The sequence below is a fragment of the Enhydra lutris genome, unplaced genomic scaffold, assembly GCF_002288905.1.
Source record: "Enhydra lutris kenyoni isolate GAN:26980312 unplaced genomic scaffold, ASM228890v2 scaffoldscaffold2, whole genome shotgun sequence".
Lineage (NCBI taxonomy): Eukaryota > Metazoa > Chordata > Mammalia > Carnivora > Mustelidae > Enhydra > Enhydra lutris.
Window position 1 is genome coordinate 15642641 of NW_019154086.1, and position 17450 is coordinate 15660090.

At 34.4% G+C, this 17450-nt stretch overlaps 1 protein-coding gene across 2 annotated transcripts in view; it reads right to left on the reverse strand.

Moving 5' to 3' along the window:
- LOC111148153 (N-acetylated alpha-linked acidic dipeptidase like 2) overlaps positions 1 to 17450 on the reverse strand; it is a 1315835-nt gene that overhangs the window by 521884 nt on the left and 776501 nt on the right. For both annotated transcript variants that reach the window (XM_022504603.1, XM_022504596.1), the window contains one exon: positions 14591 to 14710. In XM_022504603.1, the coding sequence (XP_022360311.1) occupies positions 14591 to 14710 (120 nt within the window). The remainder of the gene's footprint in view (positions 1 to 14590; positions 14711 to 17450) is intronic.

The window sequence follows — 17450 nt, forward strand, 5'->3', positions numbered from 1 at the left end:
AAAATTCATAAACATTTTCAAGTTACAAATTCTTCTCATTCAAGATAAGATTTAATGGCAACGGTTTCCTGAAGAAGTTAGTAAGAACTCTCCTCTAATAATAAACGAGCTGAGATATGCAAGTGCCCTATGATTTCACCAGGCACTGTGGTTGGGGATAAATTCAACACCAATTCACGTTCAGTTTTCTTTTGTTTAGGTGCCTACGGCTATGTCTTCCCAGCTGTCAGTAATCTGATAAAAATATAAAAATTCAGTCAATGTGGATGAAGAGGGATTTAACTGTAATGTCCATATCCAAACCCCTGGTCGATTTTTAGCATAGTTTGCAGGGAGAATATCAAGTGATATTCTTTACCCCTTAAATCGGGTCAGATTTAGGACAACATAAATTGATAAATCTGAATCGTCTGATTAGTGTGCCTGATTAACAAAGGGCAGAAGCTGAAAGATTCTCCACATAAATGGGAAATCTCATCCAAATGGAAAGCATGTCTGTAATCACTGAATCTGTTCTCACTGGAGGTGGGAGAAGCTAAATAAATGCTAGAATACAGGCGTTTTCAGGCACCTGATGAGAATCCTGGTTGACTCCAACCTCAACCCCCCCAACTTTTTAATTTTAAAAATTTTAAAGATCTCAATAGAAATGGTAATATAGCAGGACTAATACTCATATACTAATCACCTGACTTTTCCAGATGTTAATTATTCTCTCCACATTTGCTTTACCTTTGGTCATCTTTCTCATTCTGTACCATTTGCAAGTAATCTAAAAACATCTTTTTAAAAAATATTTATTTGAGAGAGAGAGGGCTTGAGTGGGAGGGGCAGAGGGAGAGGGAGAATGTTGAGCAGACTGCACTGAGCCCGAAACCCTATATAGGGCTGAATCTCATGACCCCAAGAACACCACCTGAGCTGAAACCAAGAGTCAAAACCTTGATGGACTGCACCGTCTAGGTCCCCCTAAAAACATGTTTTTTATTTGTAAAGAACCATGATTGAAGCCACAGTGTTGCTAATGTCTGAAAGAAGGCACCTTAAGGTAAAAATTCTTTCATTAATTCATTTTTTTAAAAAAATATTTTATTTATTACTTGTCAGACAGAGAGAGAGAGAGAGAACAAACAGAGGGAGATGCAGACTCCCTGCAGGATTCAATCCCAGGTACCTGGGATCATGACCTGAGCCAAAGGCAGATGCTTAACTGAGCAACCCAGGCATCCCATCTTTCATTAATTCAGATAAATTAATAAACTGTGGGGATCAGAGGCAAGATTTGGAGTAATAGTCCTAGGCTTCTTGGCTAATATTAGGCATGACATCGAGTAAACACTCAAACTTTCAGAGACTCAGTTACTGTAGAGGAGTGGCCATTCCTACACATCACAGTGATTTTGTAAATGCTATGAGTGTTTACATGAGATAATGTATCTGAAAATCACAGTTACACAGGATATCATTCAGATAACTACATTTTAAAAAATCTCCAGTGAAAATAAGAACTGTTCCTTTACCATGGTTATAACACAACAACAATAACAGGCATTTATGGAGCATTTACTTAAGGCCAGGGAATATAAAGACAATACTAGTCTACTGATTTTATAAGGAAGAAAATTAAGTCTTAAAGAGGTTAACTTGAAGACTGACTTAGCAATTAAATGGTAGAACTGGGACTCAAATCCATATAGTTGATCAAATTCCACCCTTTGGTCATGGGAAATGAGGTAGGAAATTCATTATAAATAGCAAACAAACAATAGATACAAAGACCCTTGAGGCTAAAATAGTGAAGAATTCAAATCTGTCTTTAGCCACCTCTTCCACACCTGGCCCCTCACTGTAAATAGTCTGCCTACTCTTTTCTCTGTGCTAAGGATATGAAATTAGTTTTAAACTGATATCAATTACCTTTCAATAAAATTGTTATAAATTATATCATGTATAGTGACATCTTAACAAATTGCCCATTAAGTGTATCAAGTAGTAACTTTTAATTTCTAGCATTTAACTAATATAATTTAGGCTAAAGAGACCTTCCCAAAGCATCTCAAATTACATGAATACAGTCTCATACTCTGTCCATTTATAAAGTACTATCTGCATACATGTGTTTCCTAATTTTAGGGCAAAGGGCTTTAAAATTGCACTTTCTAACCCATCAGAATTTTAAAGAACCTCAAATTACTTATAAAACAAAATTCTTTCCTGGCTTATCAGTTTCCTGATCTCTATGTGATCTTTTTTTTTTTAAATTTTATTTATTCATTTGAGAGAGAGTAAGCATGAGTAAAGGGAGAAGCAGAGGGAGAAGGAGAAGCCAGCTCCCCACTGAGCAGGGAGCCTGATGTGGCACTTGATCCCAGGACCTGGAGATCATGACCTGAGTTGAAGGCAGAGGCTTAACCATCTGAGCCACCCAGTGGCCCCTATGTGACCTTATTTTAAAAACAGATTGTCTCTGCCTGTTTTACGATTAAAACACACAAATGATAAAGCTCAGCAAAATAAAAGAACAAAATCTATATAGTTAGCAAGTCATACTAGGAATTTTGTAAAAACCCAAGGAAAATATTTGTACATGTTGTACCAATCATCACATAAGAAAATACCATTGTAGCCATGCTTTTGTTTTGTTTGTTTGTTTGTTTGTTTAAAAGATTTTGACACACTGAGAAAGAGCCAGCAGAGGAAGAGGGAGAAGCAGGCTCCCCACGAAGAGGAAGCCCAGTGTGGGGCTCCATCCCAGGACCCCTGAGATCATGACTCAAGTGGAGGGCAGACACTTAGCCTACTGAGCCACCCAGCTACCCTGTAGCCATGTTTCACTTCATTATTTCCAGCACAGGTCACTCTGCTATTTTGCCCAGACCTCTTTGATTCCAATTTAGCATAAAACACTTTGTCACTGAGTTTTGCTGTCTATGAAGAACAGACAATAAAGAATCCAGAATATTGCAGACAATTTTGAAAATTTTAGAAATTAAATTATTTTTTAATGATTTCCTCATTGTCTTCTGATCCAATCATACTCATATCCTGTAGCTGCCTTTCTCTTTGGTTTACTTCAAAATAGACTGTTGTATATCAAAACATGTTGAAACAATGACTATAAAACATGTATATCAGCACACATAATAACACAGGAAGCCAACATGGGCTGACTTGCTTCATTTTGTTTACTGTTCTAAATTAAAAACAAAAATTTAATCCAGATGCATGTGTGAAAGATTTAGATAATTTCCCACACAGTCACAGAAAGCTCAGTAATGAAGGGTAAGAACTAGGTAGAACAATGCTTGTGTATCCGTCATATAATAGCAACTTGGGAGGAAAGACAATTCTATTTTAATATACTAAATGTTACAAATTTTATTTTTAACCAGTTCCTTTCTTACATTAAGGAATCCTCGGAGTTGTAAAATTTATAAAGCTGACAATAGAGTGGATACCACCCAAAATATAAGGTGAAGAAACATGTTACCATTGTCCTTTTCTTAATAGAATAGAAATTAAATTTTAGATTTTATCACAGATGTTTTAATATCCATAATGCCCTCACCAAGTTGTACTCCTGTCCAAATATAGATACGCCACTATTTAAAGACAAAGAAATTATATTAGAACAGTCATTAATTTGGGTATTAGAACAACGTCAGGTATGTATGGCAAGTTACAACCACAAGGGTTTCTCTTCCATTTCATTTGGTGACTCATTTTATATCTTAACATTGTTTGAAAATTCTTTAGTGTGAGAAATACAGAAGTTTGATAGTTATCCACATCAAAAAACAAGCCTCCTCTTTATTCATAGGTAGGGATAGTAAGAACGTAATAGATTTGGATAAAAACAGAAAGAAAACCATAACTGAAAATTCAAGAATAAACATGATCTTTTGGAAGAATCTGCTTGATAGCTCTTCCTTGATTATGAATACTAGTCCGAACTGGAGTCTGCTATTATACTACACATATTCTTGGATTATAGTGACTCTAATTTTTCTAATTTTCCAAAACAAATTTATTTAAAAATGCAGAATTATTCCAAAATGATTGAAACTATCAGTGCTGTAAGAGCTTTAAAATGTAGTTTGGATGACTATAATATTCAAATAATGTACTTATTTTTAATTGAAGAATATTTATAAGGAATTTATTATGCTAAATGAGATTCCTAGGTATAATCTAAAATTCAGTACAAAAAAAAACACACCAAAAACTTACATGAAGACTGAATAAAATTTGGAAATGCAAATCTAGTAAATAAAAGTAACTTTCATTTTACCTGTAATAGGCTTTTTTTCAAATTGCACATTATTAAAACCACAAAAGCTTTATTTTTAACTATAATATATACTGGGCTATAAAACCTTCCCAATAGCTTTCACATAAACACAGTAAATATATATTTTCAGTTAAAAAGCAATTTAATGAATATTTATAAGAATAATAAATTAACTTATATGTTAATAATTACTGATTAACAATTTACTCAGTGTATATTATTTTCGAAGTTCAAGTGAGAATATTTTAAGTTTCTATAGCTAGGTTAAGGTTTTATAACTTATTATAGGTTAATTTGTTATAAAAACAGGAAGTCTATTGAATTCAAAACCAGCTGCAATACTTTGTATGGCTATAATTTTAATTACATAAATTTTAGGGAGAGGTTTTGGGGATTTTTTTGCCAAACAAATACTCATTTTTTTTTCAATATTTCTTGCCGGAAGTAATTTAACTGTCTCCACATATTTTACAGCAATAGCAAATGAGTAAAATCCAAGCTGCTAAATAAGATTCCTTAGCAAGGTATTCCTCAGCAACATAATAATTAATTTATTTTTATTAAAAGACAGAGAGAGAAAGAGCTCCATGGCAAATAGATAGCAATTAATAATTAGACATCAGACGGCTTTTCAAAAACTTTGTTAAGTATAGAGCCAAGGGTTTATTTACTTCTTAATTTTTCAGTTTTGTTAACACCCTCTATGGAATTTCAGAAATGGAAGGAACTATGCAAAAATCTCTAAATAAAAGTTAGTTTTAAGATATTCTAAATCCAAATACAAAAGAAAATCTTCAATGTCATAATAATTCCTGACATAATCTAAACCCTCTACTGAAGTACTGAGCCTTATGTAGAACAAACAAGGCAGGGATTATACGGTGTAATGAATAAAATCTTAGACTTTGATTACACAGGATAGTGACCATTAAGGAAATGAAATGCAAACTGAAAACACAATAACTGGTAAAACATTTTGGTGTGATTAAACAAAATATTGACTTATATTCAGTTAAATGCTTAGTATGTTCTAGACATTGTGTTGAAAGCTTATATGTTTTATTTCAATTAATTTCTACAATAACCTTAGGATTCAGACAATTTTATTCTGTTTTTGGAGCCATACATGATACCCCCACTTTCACAATAAATTTAAAATTTGTAGATATTTATACTACTATTCTGTAATATAATATAGTTTTAATTACCAAAATATTATCTTCATAATATTATACAATTCTATCATCTCAAAAAAGTTTGTGCATAAAAATAAACACTGAAGAATGTAAAAATTTAAAGTAGGCACTATCCTGTCAGGTCATTGTTTATAGTCATCCTTAATCAATTTATGTTTATTTTTAACATTCATTTCTCCATTAATTTATATCTGTCTTACTCTGCAAAAAGAATTAAAGAGACAACTTTAATTTTTTTCCTTCGAGATTTAAATTATGCTACATGGCATCAACATAATTCTTATTGTTAAATCGTGCAAGAGTGCAATCTTGAGAGATAATATTTCTATAATTGATTTATCTAATAAGTATATTATTGTCTTCAGTTCAATTCAGCAAGTTTGAGAGAACTGACATTTCCTCATTATTAAATTCATGTCCTTTCCCATTAGATTCTTGGTTTTTAAGGGCTTGAAATAATATTGATCAAGAGTTATGATTGCTGGGGCACTTGGATGGCTCAGTCAGTTAAGTGCCTGCCTTCAGCTCAGGTCATGATCCCAGGATCCTGGGTTCAAGCCTGCCTGGGGCTCCCTGCTCACGGGGGAGCCTGCTTCTCCTTCTCCCCACCACCACTCGTGCTCTCATTTTCTCTCTAATAAATAAAATCTTTTAAAAAAAAGAGTTATGCTTGCATTTTCAAATTTAATACACAACCTTAAGAGTTGATATTATTTTTATCACATCTGCCTAGAATATAATTAAAGAGGGAGAGAGAGAGACAGAGAGAGAGAAAACCAAACAAAACCTCTAAGACTTCAGAGGTGTTAGATAATATTCTAAGGTCACTTAAACGTCAAGAAGAGTCAGGACTTGAGATTGTATCTATTACCGTTGCATTCTGCCACACTGGGCTTCATGACTTAAAACAAGTTACCTGTCAAACACAGAGCAAACATGGCAGAGTGGAAGGATGGGGACACCTATCTACAGCAGGAAAAATAAAGATTGTCGACTATATGCAGGAGGAGAGGAAAAAATTGGAATATTTAAAAGTAAGCTCCAGATTACCACAAAGCCATGTTACTGCCATAAAAGACATCTACAATTCTCAAAAGTTAAAATCTGTCTACAGCTTACTCTTTCAGATTTTAGAGTAATATACAATATATTAAAAAATATTTCTGAAACATATGTGACTTTAGGGAATGAACTAGAAAAAAATCAGTTTTTTTTTCTTCCTTCTTTCCTTCCTCCATTCTTGTCTGTCTCTGGCTTCCCTCTCTCTCTCCCTTTCTTGATTTCTTGCTTTTCTTAATTTACACATTTAACAGTTAGGAGCAAAAACATGCTTTGCAACCTTTCTTTTGGCCCAAACTTGTGTGAAGACATGGGGATTATTTTTGTTGACCATATTACAACATATATGCAAAAATCATCTCTTCTGATACATGATGTCACTTGTAAACAGATTTTATGATTTGAGACAGTAAATGTAATTAAATTATATTATCACATAAGTAAAATACAGACATGACTTTCAAATTATGGGATTCATTCACCATGAATGAGTAATTCAGACTTTGAAGACTTGTAGACATATCTTCATTTGGTTTTAAGCCATAAAATAATACTCTAATACCAGGAATAGGATCTGAAGAATTCGATTAGTTATTCTTATCCTAAACTCACTTCCTTAAAATCTGATTACCAAGTGGCAGAATAATGACACAGTCCAAAGTTTTCTCATTATAACTTATGATTGAAGTTGTATTTCAGTAAAAACTACTTAACTTTTATAGATATGGTAATATTTGGTCTAAGTCATTTAGAAAAATAAGTAAAGTCAGTCAGTGGAAAATGGAAGTCATTCTGATTAAAAAAAAAAAAACAACGGATCTAGCTTTTAAATATATTAAACCACTGTTTTCTGACTTTGTGTTCTAGTCTTGACCATGTTTTCTATGATCAACAGAGCAGCTCTGGAGTTTTATAATTACAAAATATGGAGCATTGGTCTTTTGTAATTACTTCTGAGAACTGTGTAGGAAGTACCTCATTAAACCAGTAAGTGCACAAACATACCCTTTCTAAGTATCAAGATAGTGTTTGTTTTTTATTTTCATAAAATACTTCCAAAAATTCTCTTAAATTAAAAGGAGCAAGTCTGCTTCCATACACAAAACCATATCTAAAAGCACCATACAATGGTGCTAATTTAAACACTTTCTTCATCTGAAATAGTCATAGAAAGTCGCATATATAGATCCACTAGGATCATCAATACCGGGGGAAATTATAATACACTAAAACTTTCAATAAAAATGGGGGTCTTCAGGGTACCTGGGTGGCTCAGTCAGTTAAGCTTCTGCCTTCAGCTCAGGTCATGATCCCAGAGTTTTGGGATGCAGCCGTACATCTGGCTCCCTGCTCAACAGGGAATCTTCTTCTCCCACTCCCTTTCCCGTTGCCCCCCCCCCCCTCATGCTTATGCACTCTCTCTTGCTCACTTGCTCTCTCTCTCTCAAATAATAAAATCTTTTTAAAAAGTTTTTTTTCCTCTTTTTCCCTATCTTTGTAGCCTCATTGCCACATCACAAATAAGATTATACCAGTGTGCCCATGCATATATTACACACACATAAAATATACCATGAATATTTTATCTCTAAAAAATATTGAATAACTTTTTAAAAAGATTTTATATATTTACTTATTTACTTATCAGAGAAAGAGAGAGAGACAGAGAACACAAGCAGGGGAGCAGCAGACAGAGGGAGAAGCAGACTCCCTGCTGAGCAAGGAGCCCAATGAGGGACTCCATCCCTGAGATCATGACCTGATCCAAAGGCAGACACATCTTATCGACTGAGCCACCTAGACATCCCAAATCCCTTTTTTGTGCACATCGTTGTATTATTGTACTAGCACCACATATTTTTGATGCTCTTAGGTAAATGCATATTTTAATTTTAGGGTATAAGAAATTAATTTTTAATTTTACCATCTTAAACTTCTACTGCTTAAAGCAGAGTAGATGCTATCTATTATTAGCTAGAAGAAAAAATAATTCTTTTGAATGTGGTTATTATATTCTGAAGTATGCTGAATTAATTCCTGAATTAATGCTATCAGGAAAAAAGAAAAGGAGACTGGAATGAATTAAACCACAATTCAGCAAATCTTCAAAGCATGCAAATTGCTTCACGTGAAGTTAGTTTTCAAATACCATGATTCTCAGAATTTACTTTACCTAAACTAGAAGATTTCTTACTGATCATCCAATTGCCCATTTGTTTAATACAGATTGGGAAATCACCAATACCTATAGATATTTCCTCAGTGAATCCCCAACTCAGCATTTTAAATTTAATTATTTTGTAAATTAAGTAAATAGTATGAAGTTTACTTGTCTTTAAATAATTCTACTCCTTCCTAACCTGTGGGAAACATTCTGTTCAAAGGTATAAACACCTAACAGTTGTTTCCTACCTCTCATTTCCCTCTGGGCTCTTCTAAGAGGCCTACCTGCGTAAGAATGCCTTATGAACTTAGTAGTGGTTGGTTAAGTTACACACTGGCCAAAGAGTATACAATTAATATTAAAATATAAATCTTATTGGATGAATAGATAGGGAAATGGTTCATTGTAGGAAATCACAAAATCATTCAGATTCCTGGTTCATTAAAATTCTGATTATAAGGATAAAAATGTAAATAAGGAAAATTTAAAAACCAGCTAATACTTATGGATATATCTTACTATGTAATAGTGAGTACTAGGAATGTGCTGTCTGTTACTCCTTTCACTAAAAACAACAACAACAACAAAACAAAGAAACAAACAAAAAACAGCAGTAGCATTTGTGGATTTTTATGCGTAATTTCACCATGCAAAAAAGGCATAAATATATGCATTCATCTGTAATTTCACTGCATACAAATTTAACTCCTGTAAGACATGAGGCTGATGTGTGGTATAGACCTAGATAATGGCCCAGCCTCCATGTTTCAGAAGGATTTATATGAGTTCTAGATGTCACGAAGTATACCAGAATTTTTTTTTATTATTGCTTTTGTGAAAATGGTTCTAAAAAGAAACCAAGTGCTTTTATTGCATTTATAAAATAAATTTCATACTAGAGTGCTATTCAGCAATTTGGGAATATGTGAGGGTCTTAGGATGGGCTTTACTAAGTATCAGACTGTCGCAGAGAAATCTAAGTGATCCATTAGGACATATAAAATAATATTCTGTCTTGAAGTTTAAAGAATTAAAGCACTCTCCCATAAAATAAACTGCTAAAATACAAAACTGAAATAAACTAAAGACTTTCCTCTAAGGTTTAAGCTTAAGGGAACTAGCACAAGTTAGATCTGGATAACTGGGTTGGCTCTCTCTCCCGGTAACAATGTATAGATGAAGGCAACTTCTAAAAGCCATGTGCCTTTCATTGTTCCTGCTACACAGTACAGGGATTTTCTCAGCAAACCCTTCATGGAGACTAAATTAACACATGGACAGTATTTACATTAAAACTAATGAGAGCTCCTCCTTCTTGACCACAGATTATTTTTCTACTCATTTTAGGAGATAACTTAATTCACAATTAGTTTCCCTTTTTGCTCTATCTCAGATGCAGAGTCTCACCCAAATGTATTTTTGAATTCTGATTTAGTAGCTACTGCACAAGTCAGAAGAGACAAACTTTTCTCTTTACTCATTCAGCTGCATGTTCCCAGTCCAGATAGATGCTTATTGAGAATCATGATGAGCAGTTGTGATACACAAAGAATTCAACTGGTTCTCTGCCATTTTCAACCCAGTTGTATCACTACATTGCCTTGCTTTCTAGTGTCAGCCCCAGAATATACTTGATGGGCCAGCTAAACATTTTTAGCTGTTACAATGCTATACAACCTTATCTTGTCCATACTTCCTTTTTCTGTGTGAATGTGTATCAATAAATGTATTATCAATGATTCCCCCCAAATATCTGGGATAATCCACAGAACACAGAGACCAGCTACAGTAGAATTTGAAAAGTTAAAGAAAGGGATACCTGTGTCCTCTGCCAGGAAGATATACTAAATTTGTGGCAAGGCTCTGTCTAGAGGGGGATTCCACATATATCTCTTTGTTAAATCTACTCATGGGCCTATAAATAAGGTGATGAGGGGAAATACACCAAGTTCTTAATAATTGTGTCCTACTCCAGATAAACCACTAATTCATTGCTTTGTAGATATGGCCAAAAGGTTTTATAATGTAAATATTCCCCGGGGAATATAAAGTCAAATATAAAGAAACTTGCTTTGTTTTAATTCATAATCTACTGGTAAGGATTTTGAGTATTTGGCCTATAAATTCTGTTACAAAAGGTTTTTTGAATGTCTTATATAACTTGAATTTTTCATCATTCGTAATTTCACCAATCCAATTTACATAATTGGTCCCTTCCACAGACAACATTTTAATCCCCTATATCACTGGAAGACCAAACAAGCAGAATTCAAGTATCAGAAACAATGTTGCTTGGTTTCCCATTGTCCTTTCAGAACATACCTAGAAAGAATCCCCAAACACCTAGAAGAAGACTTCTTCTGATTATTGATAATTTTTAAAGTCCTGTAATCAATTTGAGTCACGTGTTTTAATAATTAGAACACATCATCTCACATCGTGATCAAAACTCTACCCTTGATTTAAAATTTCATCTTCTTGCCCTCCACCAACTCAGGTCTGTTATTGAAGAAGAAGTATACTCTGTTTTCTTTCTTTCCTCATGCACTAATGATACTTACCTATAAATTGAAGATAATAATGGTTCCTACTTCAATGTTATGGTTATTATGAAGATTAATGTGATAGTACATTAAAAAAAAAGCTTAGAAAAATTTCTAGCCCAAATTACTAACAATGGGAAACTATAAAGAAGTAGAAATCACCCATAATTCCATTGACCCAATTTATATAATTGGTCCCTAGAAGCTGGAGTAAATAACACTGGAGAGCTGTAAGTCTTTTTGGGTCAAAGGAAGGTGCATCAGAACAACAGGGATGGGGGGTATGGGCAGGTAAAGCATTTCTTGGGCAGGAGAAATAATTCATTCCCACTAGTCTAGCCCAGACCAGAGAACTACAGATTTGACTAGGCCTGAACTCAAGTAGCTTAACAAAAACATGTAATCACTTATACTCTTTTGTTTCACTAGGAAATATACCTAATATAAATTAGTTTTGCTTTTTGGATAGTTTTCAAATCAGTATGGATTTGTGTTACCTCTCTACACTGCATTCTACCTTCTCAAGAGTCACTATAAACATTAGTGTATTCTCTAGACCAGAAGGACTAGGCAGGCAGCTACTTTGTATTTTTTTGAAGAGCCAATTATAGACACTGTTTCTAGGTCTCTGGCAAATATTGTGTGTATGAATATATAACTGTATCTACTTATAGATATACAGAGACATAGATACTACATAAATATATAAACACACATATATTTTTCTGCTCCCAGCTCTGGAGGGACAGGTCAATCCCAACACAGACACTCCTTTTCTGCTCACTTATTAGATGGTGAGCAAACCCATCTCTTACTTTCAGGTTTCTAGGGTGAGTCAGGCACCAGTCTATCCTGTCCCCCATACTGCAAAGGTCACACATCAAGCCCTCCATATGGTTCCATTGAAGCACCAGTCACTAGGCTTACAGTAGAACTTAAAATAAATATCTCCAGAGGTGCCTGGGTGTTTCAGTTGGTTAAGCATCTACCTTCATCTCTGGTTATGATCTCAGGGTCCTGGAATTGAGCGCTAGGCTGGGCTCCCTGCTCAATAAGGAGTCTTGTTTCTCCCTCTCCCTATGCTCATGCTCTGTGTGTGTGTGTATGTGTGTGTGTCATTCTCTCAAATAAATAAGTATAATCTTAAAAAAATAAATTTCTCCAAAATTTATATTCATAAAATCTCCCTATCCCATCTTCTAAATCTTTTATATACCAGATGTAAGAGGTTCAACAACACTCTAACATGCTTTTAATTATTTCCTTTGAAATATTGGTGTTGGGTAGTTCATATTGAAATACACATTCTTGTATATATTAGAGCCTCAGTTAAAAATTCCAATTTATCATCTTGATTAGCTAGCTACTGTAACTACATTTACACATTAAAGACTCAGAATGTGAGGTGGGACTGCCTGGGTATATATCCAGATTGTTTCATTTGACTATCTGATCATCTTTGAGCCAGTCACTTATTTGTTTCCTGCCTTAGTTACTTCTGTACACTGAAGATAATAATTGTCCCTACCCAACATTAAGATTATTGTGAAGATTAACGTGACAATACATTAAAAAAATACGCAGAAAAGTATTTATCCCAGATTACTAACATGCTATCTTTAGAAGCAACAATAATACAATCATTACTATGATAATTACTACAAACGTCTACTTTATAACTTGTTCGCCTTATGAAGATTTTCACATACTGTTCAGTATTCTTTTCTTTTTAAAAGGTTTTATTTATTTATTTGACACACACAGAGAGAGAGAGAGAGAGAACACACACAAGCATGGGGAGCAGCAGACAGAGGGAGAAACAGGCTCCCCACTGAGCAGGTGGATTGATTTGGGGCTTAATCCCAGAAGCCAGGATCATGACTTGAGCCAAAGGCAGATGCTTAACCTACTGAACCACCCAGGTTCCCCTCAATATTCTTCTTTACATTCTAAATGTATAGTATTCAGCCATACAAATGGCATCATTTTCAATATTAAACTGGACACACAAATCATCTCTAAAATTTGTCACATCATTGATGATCTTTATGTTTATCATCTCCATTTTTCCCTCTGTATAGCATGCTAGTTGAACTGGAATTAATGGATCAAAATGTGATTAAGTGATTTAATATACACTGACAAATTATACTATTAAAAATTAATATCACATTGATATACATATATCATATATCTCAAATATAAAGTATTTTTAAGACTACCATAAAATTCTAGACAATTATCGACTATCAGACATTGATTTAAGTATAATGGCATCCACGGAAGGTAATGAATAACGACATGGGATGTTCCCTTGTCTCCTTACAGCGTGTACAAACAGATTTCTAGAAAATTTTTGAACTGGGAAGCAAAGATTTTTAAGTGTTGGAGGAGAAATCCAATACACGTTAAGAACCAGAGAGTTCCAGTGACAGAACTATGCTGACCATTCTATTTTTTTTTTAAGATTTATTTATTTATTTTAGAGAGAGAGTGTGTGTCCATGAAGGAGAGAGCAGGGAGAGAGGGAAGAGGATGAGGGAGGCTTAAGCAGATTCCATGCTGAGCTGGGAGCTACATGCAGGGCTCAAGTTCACAACCCTGAGATCAGGACCTGAGCGGAAACCAAGATTCAGATGCTTCACTGACTGCACCATCCACATGCCCCTGACCATTCTTTTTTAATAGAAAAAGAAAATGAAGTAAGAATGAACAGTAGTAGCTATCTTTCGTGGTGGTTCATTATGAGATACTTAGAGTGAGCTGCTTTAATTATGTAAATGCATCTAGTGGATGAGTGTTAATAAACTTCTATTTAAATAAAATAAATCAAATTTCTGTTTCTCCTTAGCATATTATATTTTAATTAAATTCTTGAGCACAGTCAGTAACTGTGAAGTTATACAGTTGACAAAATCAATCACTAAGGAGTGTAAATCTGCTAGATACTAGTCTAACACAAAGCACACAGTAATTAGTCAGTTTTGATAATAGAAGTTTCACATATGTCATAAGAGGAAACTTTGGTTCTCGTTTCCAGCATTCTACATTGGTATTATTATAAAGAGTACAGACAATTTTATCAAGGTCCACAAACTCCAATACCTGGCTTAAATTATCTTCTGTCTTAAGTAATAAGAACATTAATTTTTCTCTTAAAGATTTTAACTTAAAATGTTCTATTTTGGTGAAGTCATTTTCTGTGACATTCTGACTTTTTGTGCTTCTCTTTCTCCCTCCTTCTAGGTCTCTCTTTCTCTCCACTTACAGAGGCATGTAACTCAAAAAGAAAAAAAAAAAAATCACCCCACCACCAACAAACAGCCATCGAACCAACCTTATAAAGTAATGGCAATTTTCCTAATTTCAGGAGTGCAATCTGATTTGTTGTATTTTTCATTTTTTGAATCCTTTTTAAATCATCTGCATTTCCATAACTCACATCAATGACTTCAGCCTGAAAGAGAAGAGGAAAAATAAAGTCTTACAGGAATAAGTAGAGCAAACTGTCCATTTAGTATGACAAAATCATTCACAATAATTTGATATATTCAAAAAAGAACTATTTCTACTCTTATCCTGACCCAGTCACCACAGACATGATCTTTCTATTTCTAACAGGATACAACAATTCCTCTGGTCATTTAAAAAAATAGTTTAGAGTCACAAACTGAGGGGTGCTAGAGGGATGGTAGGTGGGGGATGGGGTAATTGGGTAATGAGCATTAAGGAGGGCAGTTGATGTAATGAGCACTGGGTCTTATGCACAACTGGTGAATCATTAAATTCTACCCCTAAAACTAATAAAACATTAAATGTTAACTAAATTGAATTTAAATAAAAAATTTTTTAAAAAAGCTTTGGATTCATTTTTCCTTTGCCCTGTCCCTTCTAAACAAGTTACAAGCCCAATTCATTCCTTTAACAGATGATCAAGTTTGGTTTATTATATATTTATGTTTCTGGAATTTAAACCATTTTACAAAACACAAGATTAATTTCCTTAAAGTTCAACAATAATCATACCATTACAAACAATTCAAAGGCTCTCAATTTTTATTCAAATTAAGTAAATTCCATCATACACAGCTGTTCAGGTGGTACATATACTCAGTGTGGATGACAAATCCTTGGGTTATACAGGATACAACCTGTATGGCCAACTATATGCACCAATCTGGTGTAAAATCTTCAAGGATTTTAGAACGTGAGATCAGACTATGATTTCTGTCAAATATTCCCTACCCTCCCTACAGTTATCTTTTATTCTACATCAAATATTTCTTATCTTTAGAAGTCCCCTTTTTATTAATGTGAAAATTGTATGCCTTTCTGGAGATTCTAATGAGAATCCTCTGATGTGCACCTTTCCTTCTCCTTGAAAAGCTCCACACTGAAGGTTCTATCAAACACATCTTCCTATGATCCAAGATGATTTCTTTTAGGTTTAGTTTCCATAATTTCTATCATTAAGATAGTAATCATTGGGGTGCTTGAGTGGCTTAGTCAGTTAGTTGTCTAACTCTTGTTTTCAGCTCTGGTCATGATCTCAGGTTCATGAGACTGAGCCCCATGATTCACTCCCTGATCAGCAGGAGGTCTGCTTGAAGATTCTCTCCCTCTGTCTCTACCCGCCCCCTCCCCTACAAAACAAATAAGTCTTAAAAAAAAAACAAAAAACAAAAAACAAAAAAACAGTAGTTGTTATGCTTTCCAATGATAACATTGAGACATTAAGGAGTAAGTGGGGGCAAATACAGAAAGAACACAGATGGAGAATCTATAACTCTAACTTCCCACCTTTCTCAACTGGAGCTAACTTCTTCTACTAGTTTCATGCAAAGGATTTCCATAGAAGACTCATATGAAGAGAGAATTCTGTTTTTAGAAGCACATGTGAATACCAAGATACCAGCAAATCTGTTAGAGGAAGCATTTCTGGCATGAAATATTTCCTTAACCATTCCATTCAACTGCATCTGGCAAAACTTTACTGATACAAAACTTTACTGATACCTTTTCAAATGTTACCTTCTGATGAACTGTATTTCCCTGTTGCCCAAGTATATGTGACTTTCTCTACTTTGAATCCCATAGTGATTTGTTTCTGACTCTCTTGAGGACCTCAATGGACTCATCTCTTTATATACATATAACATTTTTCCTCAGTGAAGTCCATCATGCAGCTTTCTCACCCTTCACCCAGATATGCAGCATATATTGTTGGCTTATTGGTCTTAAATTGAAATGATTATAGTTTATATAGTATCTCTGAAAAGTTGAGCTATACTTTCAAATGGATTACCTAAGAAAACCTTCTTGTTAAAAACATTTCTGTCTGGGGGCGCCTGGGTGGCTCAGTGGGTTAAGCCTCTGCCTTCGGCTCGGGTCATGATCCCAGGGTCCTGGGATCGAGCCCTGCGTTGGGCTCTCTGCTCAGCGGGGAGCCTGCTTCCTCCCCTCTCTCTCTGCCTGCTGCTCTGCCTACTTGTGATCTCTCTCTGTCAAATAAACATATATATAAAAAAAAAACATTTCTGTCTGAATGGTTTTGGATAATAATTTTGTTCCTATTAAAATGTGATTAGCAGGGGCGCCTGGGTGGCTCGGTGGGTTAAGCCGCTGCCTTTGGCTCAGATCATGATCCCAGGTCCTGGGTTCAAGCCCCACATCGGGCTTTCTGCTCGGCAGGGAGCCTGCTTCCTCCTCTCTCTCTGCCTGCCTCTCTGCCTACTTGTGATTTCTCTCTGTCAAATAAATAAATAAAATCTTTAAAAAAAAAAAATGTGATTAGCAAGGCTTATTAATATAATTTTTGAGTTTGCTAATACCATTACAATATAAACAACTATGGATTTATGATTTTAAAATCCTAGTTAAATAAATTATTACATAATATTAATAATCTTCACACTGAAAAAAATGAGAAAATTCATATTATTCAATTAAATTTTTAAGACACCTACTAATTATGTGTGATTCACTGATATCATCTTAAAACAAGAATATTACTCAATTGGTTATATTAATGAACATATTTTTCATACTTAGGAGAGGCTGGGGGAAGATCATGCTGGTTTGAAACAGTGTAGGCTAGACTTCCACTTTTTGTTTATATATAAACCAAAAGGTGTGAGAGTTACAAAAATACTATTTTACATTATTGGAAAATAGCGATAACTTGCCTCAATAATGGC